At 47.2% G+C, this 11,168-nt stretch overlaps 1 protein-coding gene across 1 annotated transcript; it reads left to right on the top strand.

The window, feature by feature from the left end:
• Positions 1–2,582: 2,582 nt before the first annotated feature.
• PCBP1 (poly(rC) binding protein 1) lies at positions 2,583–4,241 on the top strand. Its single transcript, XM_025931757.2, has one exon. It carries the CDS (start codon positions 2,784–2,786, stop codon positions 3,852–3,854), a length of 1,071 nt encoding a protein of 356 aa, XP_025787542.2. The 5' UTR covers positions 2,583–2,783; the 3' UTR covers positions 3,855–4,241.
• The last annotated feature ends 6,927 nt before the right edge of the window (positions 4,242–11,168 follow it).

The following is an 11,168-nucleotide window of genomic DNA, read 5'->3' as shown; positions in this document are numbered from 1 at the left end:
TATTCGTTACACTGAACTGAAGAGTTCATAGACCATGATTTCCTTAACACTGTCATGCTCTGTCAATATTTGCAGAGAAATGGAGGCTTGGCGCCAAAGTGAAATTATTTATTTTTACTTGGTTGGGACACTGGAGTGAGGAAGGCGGAAGTCGTGCCCATGGGTAGCTAAAGGAAGCAAGTGAGTCAGAAACTGCTTGCTCCCACAGAGCCAGGTAGACTTGAATGTGCCACAGACAAGGCTGGACTGACACATACTTCAGCCTTTGGGTAGGGCTGAATCATTTCCCACTCCCAATTCTCACCCAGACACCAATTTTTTAATTAAAAAAATTTTTTTAAATAGCATTTGAGCCAAGGTATAGTTCACACCAGGAAAAGCTGGGAATCCCTAAAAGATACAAACGGGGTGACTTATGCACCAAAAGGTCACCTGAGAGGTTCTTTTAAATGACAAGCTCACCTAAACTTCAAATAGCACTTAAATTTTAAAACACTGACTTACAGAAAAATTTGAGAAAGTGCTCACCAATAAGGAAATCAGAAGGTCTGGAATCCATCCTCCACTGTGTGACCTTGAATTAGTCACTTCATCTCTCTGGGCCTACGTGAATTCATCTGTTAGAAAAAGAGAAAGAAAAAGATAACACCTACCTCAGATCACTGTAAAAATTAAAGATAGTACGCAGTAAAATACTAGCACAGGATCTTGCGCTGGTAAATGCACAATAACATCTGTCCCTCCATACTGAAAGTTAATACCACTTGTGGTAAACTTAGGTTCACCGGTCAGCTAGCCTCTGAAAATGGTCACAGGTATCCAAACTGCTTCATGGAAATTCTAAGAAATTTTATAAGACCATTTCTCAGTCTCTCCAGCACACCAGCCTGTGCTAGAGGTCTAGGAAATCAGTAACTTCCCATCTTATTTCTTAAAGCAGTGATTCCTAAATGCTTTGGTAACTGGGGGCCCAAATCATCCACTGGCACTGCCCCCCCCCCCATTACCCATTATTAAACTTAAGACTATGAGAGACTCGGCATCACACCTACATTTTACAGTTATAAACATTCCCATTTCAAATTAATGGGGGAAATGCATTCAAATTCGGCAGCTTAGGTTTGGACCAGAGTGGTTAGAGCACTGGCTGCGAGGGAAAGGCGCTGGCCAACACGCACGGGGTGGGGAGGTGGGGGCATTTTGGAGCTTTCGGGTCGACCCCAATTTCTCGTTGGCAACGAATCCAGGCCACGTGTCGCCATTTTGTGTTCTGGAAACATGGCGGCCACCCCGTGGGGAAGGAAAGGGGCGGAGGGACCGCCACGTTAGCTGCTTTCCCTGAGGGATCCTGAAGCACGTTGTGCACACGTCTGTCTGTGTGCCTTTTCTGTCTGGCTTAGCCGAAGGAAAGAGAAAGGGCTAGAAATAAACGTACACGAGCCTCCCAAGCGACCTTTCTTTGGCGAGAGGGACGTGCTGTGGCGAAGCGGCAAGAAAGGCCTTCCAAGATGGCGGGGCCCGACAGGGGCCGCCCCCAAGGGGAGCGGGGCGAGGCGATCGCACCAAAAGGGGAAACGGGGGAAAGGCCGAAACGCAGAAGCGGGAAAGTGAAGAGTGTGGGGGGAAATCGCAAGAATTCTCCAAGCACTAAGTCAGCAACCCTGACTAAATGCGGTCCCAAAAGGAGCACACCATTGTCCTAAATGCCTGTCGAGACTGCCACGACTAAAACGACACTGTGGGATTTCTGTAGGTTCAACCGAAAGAAACTTGCAAAATGCAAACAAAGCATTATGTAAATGGACGCCATTCTTTTTTTAAGGCCCTGTTTCCAACACTTCCCAGAAGTCATCAACAGAGCCGCGACTCTAGCGGTGGCAGGGGTGGATTTCGGTCTTTCTCCTCACCAGCTGCCGTGGGGAGACCAGGACAGGGGTGGGGGGCCTGGTACGGGGCGCCCGGACGCCTGGGGCGAAGGGGCCCCACGTGCCCACGCGCGCGCGCGCGCGAGCACGCGCCCACCACACAAGCCTCGCCTCGCCGCCCCTCCCCCCCGGAAGACCGCGGCTGCCCCTCCCGTCTCCCCACACCCTCGCGCACGCGCTCTAGCCGCCTCACGCGCACGTTTTAAACCGGCGGCGTCCCAGCTGCCGCCTGCAGTTACCGCCGGGGCTGCCCGTGTCGCTCCGCATCCAAGCCCTTTTTGTAAGGCGGGAAAATAATGTGTCGCCCCCACTCACAACATTAACATTCCCAAACATCTGCCGGTGCCGCTGGAGTTAATAAAATGTACGTTGGTTTTAAAACCTTGCCGGACTCACAGATTCTGCCCATCGTGGCTTTATCTTCAATGCTAAGCTGTTAAAAAAGTTTTTTTTAAACTACCATGCGAAGGTTGGCGCAATCTTGTGACCTAAAAAATACGGGTCCTCGGTTTTTTTCAAGGGGTCCTGCGCGGCAAGCACTTCCGGGGTCAGAGGGTACGCGGGGTTGAAAGCGGGCTTCCCGCCCCGCCCAGACCGCCGAGGCTGCCGCCGGAGTCGCCACCGCCTCGCCCTCGCCCACCCGCCCGCCCGCCGCTCCCGGCCCCGCTCGCCCCCTCCGCCGCCGCCGCCCGCCCCTGCGACGACGCCGCGGCCTCCCGCCCGCGCCCGCTCGCTCCCGCGGCCCTCGCTCGCCTCGCGCCGGCAGTTTTGGGCCTACACCTCCCCTCCCCCCGCCAGCCACCAAAGACTTGACCACGTAACGAGCCCAACTCCCCCGAACGCCGCCCGCCGCTCGCCATGGATGCCGGTGTGACTGAAAGTGGACTAAATGTGACTCTCACCATTCGGCTGCTTATGCACGGAAAGGAAGTAGGAAGCATCATTGGGAAGAAAGGGGAGTCGGTTAAGAGGATCCGCGAGGAGAGTGGCGCGCGGATCAACATCTCGGAGGGGAATTGTCCGGAGAGAATCATCACTCTGACCGGCCCCACCAATGCCATCTTTAAGGCCTTCGCTATGATCATCGACAAGCTGGAAGAAGATATTAACAGCTCCATGACCAACAGCACGGCGGCCAGCAGGCCCCCGGTCACCCTGAGGCTGGTGGTGCCGGCCACCCAGTGCGGCTCCCTGATTGGGAAAGGCGGGTGTAAGATCAAAGAGATCCGCGAGAGTACGGGGGCCCAGGTCCAGGTGGCGGGGGATATGCTGCCCAACTCCACCGAGCGAGCCATCACCATTGCTGGCGTGCCGCAGTCTGTCACCGAGTGTGTCAAGCAGATCTGCCTGGTCATGCTGGAGACGCTCTCCCAGTCTCCGCAAGGGAGAGTCATGACCATTCCGTACCAGCCCATGCCGGCCAGCTCTCCAGTCATCTGTGCGGGCGGCCAAGATCGGTGCAGCGACGCTGCGGGCTACCCCCATGCCACCCATGACCTGGAGGGACCACCTCTAGATGCCTACTCGATTCAAGGACAACACACCATTTCTCCGCTCGATCTGGCCAAGCTGAACCAGGTGGCAAGACAACAGTCTCACTTTGCCATGATGCACGGCGGGACCGGATTCGCCGGAATTGACTCCAGCTCTCCAGAGGTGAAAGGCTATTGGGCAAGTTTGGATGCATCTACTCAAACGACCCATGAACTCACCATTCCAAATAACTTAATTGGCTGCATAATCGGGCGCCAAGGCGCCAACATTAATGAGATCCGCCAGATGTCCGGGGCCCAGATCAAAATTGCCAATCCAGTGGAAGGCTCTTCTGGTAGGCAGGTTACTATCACTGGTTCTGCTGCCAGTATTAGTCTGGCCCAATATCTAATCAATGCCAGGCTTTCCTCTGAGAAGGGCATGGGGTGCAGCTAGAACAGTGTAGGTTCACTTATAACCCCTTTCTGCTGTTTTCCCATGATCCAACTGTGTAATTTCTGGTCAGTGATTCCAGGTTTTAAATAATTTGTAAGTGTTCAGTTTCTACACAACTTTATCATCCGCTAAGAATTTAAAAATCACATTCTCTGTTCAGCTGTTAATGCTGGGATCCATATTTAGTTTTATAAGCTTTTCCCTGTTTTTAGTTTTGTTTTGGGTTTTTGGCTCATGAATTTTATTTCTGTTTGTCGATAAGAAATGTAAGAGTGGAATGTTAATAAATTTCAGTTTAGTTCTGTAATGTCAAGAATTTAAAAATTAAAAAATGGATTGGTTAAAAAATGCTTCATATTTGAAAAAGCTGGGAACTACTATCTTAAACTCTTTGTTGGTGCTTTTTTTTCCCTTCCCTGTTAGCGTTAGGCCTTTGTAGGGAGAAGGTTGGGCCCATCCTTGGTGTTCTGTCCAGCCCTTTTCACCTATTGGTAAGATTCCATTCCCTTTCTGTCCCAACAAAGGAACATTGCAGGCTGGGCCTGCTTTGGGATATTTGCAGACAGAGGGGCTCTCCCGGAGAGTGACATCCCTCCAGCCAAGTTCCAGAGAGAGGTCTCTGCCCATTTCTCTGGTAGAAAACCTGGGTTTTCTCTGAAAAAGTATGGCCATTCGGTATAAATTCTGATGAATGGCAGTGTGTCCTCCCCTCTTGCCAGCCCCACCCCCCACCCCAATCTCACTGGGAAAACTCTTAGCCAGGAACAAAAAAATGTTCTGAGGTGGGAGGAGCCTGGGGGGAACCCAGAGAAGAGGTGGGGGAGGGAAAAGGGCTGGGCTGGAGCTGGGATGGGAGGGAAAGGGGCAAGGGTGGGTTTGAGGATTTGGAAGAGGGCAGGGGTGGTGGTAGGGATGGAGGGGTCTTGGGCACCAGGACAAAATGGGGGATGGTACCAGCGGGGCGCATGTGTCGAGCATGCACCTGTGGCAAACAGCCTGTCAGAGGATGTTATTACACCTGCCAAGTGGTGAATCCAGAAACAAAAGAGGCCCAGCTTCTAACTCTTCAGCTGTGTGCAATGTTAGAGAAACCATACCAGGAAATAATCCTGCCTAAATGAGGCAGGCCTCACAGGATTGTAGACAGATCCGTTGACTGTAGTCTGAAATGGTGTTAAAAATGCAGATACCTGGGTCCCACCCCCCAAATCTAAAAGGAAGACCATTTTTAACAAAACCCCGAATCGTTTAGATTTGAGTGCCACTGATTTCACCGGTGGATTAGGAAGATCTTGCTGCGAAGGCCTAGTTGCCTTATGTCCACACCAGCCAGTAGGATTAGGCTAGACTTCATGAGAAGAAAAATTCTCTACCATTAGGCAAAGACACGCTAGAAACAGCAATATAAGACAGTGAACGATTAGGTGCCAAAGTGATTAGTTCAAACCCCAGGCACTGTGGGAGATCACTAACAGCAAAGAGAAATTCCTGTGGGAGGGGAGTATTCCACACAATATTTGTTGAGGCTTATTCTCTACAGGATATCTGTTCTTTTTTTCTAAACTACAGACCTGGTTTTGAGAGTCCCTGGAGGTAAGATTGGGGCCTACCATACATTTTATACACAACTGTGGAGTCAGGCAGGCAGTCACTGAAGGGAACCCACATTCTGGAGTTAAACCTGAGTTCAAATTTGAGTTCTGCCTGTTGTGGCCTTGGGCAAATTAGTTAACCTCTATATAAAATAGAGGTGTTAAAAGTACACATCTCTTGGGCTTGTGGAAAAAAATGAGAGCGTGTATGTAAAGCACAACACTGCTTACAACACAGTAAACTTCAATATACTTAAGACTAAAAAACCAAAGGCCCATTTCTGTTCACAGTGTCTCTGGACAGAAAGAACAAATATTTAAAAGAGAACAAACCAGTGTGTACTAAATGACAAGCCAAGAGAAGACCATTGGACTGAGGGACCAGGACAGGAAAGGGACGACCTAGTGAGGACCCAGAAATAGGTTCATTGTCCTCTGGAGATAAAGAGCACAAATCATGTTTTCATAGAGTAGGGTGGGAGTGGATAATTAAATTAATCCCTCAAACCCAGGCCAAATGGTCTTTGAGGAGTCCCTAAAATTTGTTAGGTGAAGTGGTTTAAATGCCAGATCAAAATTAGGCCTCAAATTTCCCTCAATGTCTTTCCCCTCCCATCCATTCAAAGGCAAATCTGGCAATAATTTGTAAAATAATGAGTTAGGCTGCAAGGCACGGAATGAATGGCAACTTGGATGGACTAAAGTCGGGAACAGCAGTTAGAAAACTACCTCTAGATTCTAATACAGGTTGGGAAGTGGCATCACTAGGAATGCATGTAGAAAGGAGCCAATGCAAGGGAGATTGAAACCGAATGTGGAGGCCAGGAGAGATCTAAGGAGGGGAGCAATGAATTGAGACCTGAGGATGGAAGTATTTGCAGGGAGGAATACTCAACAAGTAGCTAGAAATAGACAAACTGAGTGAGCTACATGGAGACAGGTAAAGGAGGAAGATTAAGCTTTGGGGTAAGGGACCTAGTCTACTTGTTCACCATGGTATTTCTGGTGCCTGTCACCATAACATATTAGCAGTATTTGTAGAATGAATATAGAAGAAGTAGCCAATGAAGAAGTAGTCAAAGCAGCAGGAGAAAAACCAGGGTAGTGCCCTTGAGAGGAGTCAAGAAGGAAATTTTCAATAATGTTACAGAGAGATTTAATAGATTTGATTGAACATTTACTTTGTACAAAATACTTTGACCTAAAATGATGTTTTGGTAAAATTGGAAGATGTGTAGTAGCTAATTAAAAGCATGGTATGTGATAAAGAGAGGGAAAAGGAGTAGAGGAAGCCACAAAATCATTTGAGGCTAAAATAGCCTTGAATGCCAGAATAAAGGGTTTTAGCTTTATCCTGAAAAGTCGTGAGCCCCAAATAGTCTTTAAGTGTACCCCTTCAGTAAAGTCTTTAGCATATACACTATTACATGTTTATTTCTAAATTACTATATGTATATTAGTCATGCTTACTTATAAACTTAATGCAAGCATAATCCTAAATATTATATAGTTAGAAAACAAAAATTTTATAACAGTTCAGGTAAACAAATTGAAATCTAATTTCTAATCATTTTTTGTGGGTTTTTTTTTTTAATTTTTTTTTTTTCAACATTTATTTATTTTTGGACAGAGAGAGACAGAGCATGAACGGGGGAGGGGCAGAGAGAGAGGGAGACACAGAATCGGAAACAGGCTCCAGGCTCCGAGCCATCAGCCCAGAGCCTGACGCGGGGCTCGAACTCCCGGACCGCGAGATCGTGACCTGGCTGAAGTCGGACGCTTAACCGACTGCGCCACCCAGGCGCCCCGGGGTTTTTTTTTTTTTAATTCCTTCCACTCATTTGTAGAGACCACTTCAAGGTGATACTGAGGAAGACACTTCCAATGTCATGGATATCCTTGGGAAGCAGAATGTCAGAAAAGTGATGGGAAGAAGGCAGATTACACCAGGAGAGGAGGGCCTGGGAGTAAGGAATTGGAGACAGGAGTGTATATCACTCAAATGCTGAGGGTGCAAGAAAGAAAGAGAAATAGTACAATAACTTGAGTCAGGGAGGATTGGGGAAAAGATTTGGGGTTGGCGGGGGGAGTGGTTTGTTGTTTTTGAAAGGAGCTTCACTAAAGGCAAATAATAAGGAACCAATAGGAAGCTGAAAATAAAGCTAGGTAAGAAAGGACTACGGAGGGGCACTTGGCTGGCTTGGTCAGAGGAGTGTACAGCTCTTGATCTCGGGGTCATGAGTTCAAGCCCCACATTGAATGTAGAGATTACTCAAATAAATAAAACTTAAAAAAAAAAAAAAAAAAGGACTATGGATAGAAGAGGATCTTGGAACAATGAATATCAGGTGCCAGGCCAGTCTATTAGAATTTAATCCACTTTGTCCCCTTTCCTATCAGGACTTGTATTTCAGCACTCTTCTCTTGTCTCTTTGGGGCAGTCTGAGCATGTCCCATCCTCTTCTGGAATGAGGACTGGAAATCAATAAGCCCCCTCTGCAGTTGCTGTGTTTCTTGCTGCAGCCCTATCCTACCACCAGCTGTTAGGCCACAAACACTGCCACAGTCAAGAAGACTGAACAGGTCAACAAGCACCTGTTGGGTCATAGCCATAGGAGTTGTCCCATGTGTTTAGAAGACTGGTTTTCCCCAATCCCCAGGCCCCTCTCTTGCCCCACTCAACATACACACGTGTGCACTACCACTACGTACGCCACCCCAGCCAGCAGTTTGGGCAATGAATCACCACTCAGGTTCACCCCAAGAGCAGCTACTTATTCTGTCACCTGGAGAGTAACATTGTTGGCTAAGGGCTTGAGGTTTGTGAGTTGAACACACCTCACTCCTGCTTCTCATGGCTACCCTTAGTAGTGAACCACGCACTGTCCAGCATCGCTAGGGTTGTCACCTCCTGCCAATGAGGCAGCACCTAGCCAGACATATAAATAGGCAGTCACCACCAGAGAAGCCTTCCATTGCCAAGTCCTCTGGCCACCTTGCCTGGTCTGGCCACTGGAGGGGCCTTCCTAAAATTCCAATCTGACCACATCACTCCCCTACTTAAAGGCCATCAAGTCCCTCCTCCACCCATGGTCTACAAAAAAAAAATCCAAACTCCTCAGCATAGCTTATAGATCCTTCTGGATCTGTTCCCCCCAGCCTCACCAGTGCAAGGCCTGCCAGTCTCTTATCTCTGTCTTCATTCTCCCATAGAGAATGACCTGTCATTCCCCAAAGTCACTCTGTTTAGGCATCCCTGCACCTGGGAAATAATGGTTTCTCTATAATTCTAACCCTGGCTGTCCTCTTTGTTACCTGCCTGGGGTTCTGGGACACCTAACTGGGGCTCCTGCTCTTGAGCATCAACATTCTAAAAGGAAAATTACACTCTGGTAAGGATCAGGAGAGCTGAGTTCTAGTCTTGGCTTCGGCATCAACTCCCTGGGTGATCTTGGGACAAGTTTTATGGGTCTTTCTGGGTCTTAGTCTTCCATCTGGGAAGAATGAATAAGATAATATCCACAATTCTCTGGCTGCCTTGGGAAATAATACTGCCTTTGTGGGCACCCATCCCTGCCTTTGCCTCTTGCCACAGGGCTGACTTCTGACACACAGACCTTCTATAAACACTCTGAAAGAGAAAAACAGAAGTTAAAAAAAAAAAAAAAAACTGGCTGCAACAAGCCCCAGCTTGGCATTTTGGGTAACTATTCATGGGAAATTGATTAAAGAGGAAGGAGGAAGGAAGGAACTACCAGGAATATTTGCTTTGAATCTCCCAGAAGGTGCTGTCACCTTTAGATGTTACCGGGAAGAGGAAAGGACAGTAGAGGGGAAGGCAAAGGGCACAGACAAGAGAAGGCTAGTCCCCCAGGCAAAACCCAAACTCCCTTCTCCTCTTTTCCCCTGCTCTCCTGCCCTAAATATAAGGGCTCTGTGAGGGGGCTCTGGCTCCCGAGTGCCCCCTGGACCCAAGTTCACTAAAGTAGGGAGACAGTGGCTTAGCTGTACCCCTTCTCCCAGCAGCATTAGCACTCGAGACATCTGCCACCAGGCTAAGTACACCTTGGTGGGGAGCTAAGGCAACAGTACTTTAGCAACAGCAAACATACTAACTACACCATTCACTCCTGGGTGGTAGAAGACATCAAATTAGTTATTCCCTGAGAAGTTCAACCATAGTGAGGGGACACACTTTCTTAAATCTTACCTCTACATAGATGAAAAGCTGTGCCTGCATTTGTTAGTTCACCTCTACTTCAAAAAGCATTTTCTAGGGACACTGGCTGACTCTCAGAAGAGCATGGGACTCTTGATCTCAGGGTCATAAGTTTGAGCCCCATGTTGGCTGTAGATATTACTAAAAAATAGATAAACTAAAAAAAGAGCATTTTCTATTGCGTATCAGCTATATTTAAAGTAAAAGATAAAATAAATATCAGAGGCACCTGGGTGGCTCAGTCAGTTGAGCGTCTGACTCTTGATTTTGGCTCAGGTCATGATCCCCCGGTTGTGGGATTGAGCCCCATATCCAGCTCTGCACAGAGCTTGCTTGGGATTCTCTCTCTCTCCCCCCTCACTCTCTGCCCCTCCACAACTTGCACTCTCTCACACACATACTCTCTCTCTCTTTCAAAATAAATAAAGATTTAAAAATAAAATAATAAAAAATAATTTAAAAATAGAAACGATAAAAACAAAATTCCCTTCTTAATTAATTAATTAAAAATTTTAAAGCATTTTCAGAGTTTGTTCAGTATGCCCATAAAAGAACCTTCTCTCACTGGCTCCTGACTTTAGTGCGGTTAAATGTAGTCATTCCCCATCCTGAAATCTGAGCCACACCAAGCAACATCTCCAGGACTGGCTAACATGTATGAAAAGCTTACTATATGCAAAGTGCTGCTCTAAACACTTTAAATGAATTAACTCTGATTCCACCAGGCCCTGTACAGTAGATAGTTTGATGCCATTTTACAGGTGAGGAGACAGTCACACAGCAATTAGGTGATATGTCCAATGTTACAGAGCTAGTCAGTAGCACAGCCAGTATTTCAACACAGGCAATGTGGCTCCCAAGCTGCTTTCTAATTTTTTTATTCCCCAAGCTGCTTTTTTAATCACTATTCTGGACTGTCCCACCAGGCCAGAAAAACTGCCCCTGGGAGAGTCTAAATGGACAGATAGTGTGCACATTATTTTGTCTTTGATAACTTCTATTACCCAATTTTCCAATTAAGATGGCAAAACATATTTTTATAGAACGTACATGAATATGTAATGCATATGAAAATCCATGCTGTTAACAACCTCTATTTGTTTTATATACTCATCTTTTATTTATTTTTATTTATTTACTTTTTTAGAGAGAGAGCAAGTGCAGGGAAGGGACACAGAGAGAGAAAGAGAATCCAAAGAAGGTTCTGCACTGTCAGCACAGAGCCCAACTCGGGACTCCATCTCATGACACTGAGATCATGATGTGAGCGAAAATCAAGAGTCAGATGTTTCACCAACTGAGCCACCCAGGCTCTATATTACTTTTTTTTTTTTTTTTTTTTTCAACGTTTATTTATTTTTGGGACAGAGAGAGACAGAGCATGAACGGGCGAGGGGCAGAGAGAGAGGGAGACACAGAATCGGAAACAGGCTCCAGGCTCTGAGCCATCAGCCCAGAGCCCGACGCGGGGCTCGAACTCACGGACCGCGAGATCGTGACCTG

The sequence above is a fragment of the Puma concolor genome, chromosome A3 (assembly GCF_028749965.1).
Source record: "Puma concolor isolate L17-30 chromosome A3, mPumCon1.1.hap2, whole genome shotgun sequence".
Classification (NCBI taxonomy): Eukaryota; Metazoa; Chordata; class Mammalia; order Carnivora; family Felidae; genus Puma; species Puma concolor.
This window is presented reverse-complemented; position numbering and strand designations above follow the sequence as displayed.

Coding starts and splice junctions, on each gene's coding strand:
- PCBP1 (XM_025931757.2), top strand. CDS start 2,784: ATGGATGCCGGTGTGACTGAAAGTGGACTAAATGTGACTCTCACCATT.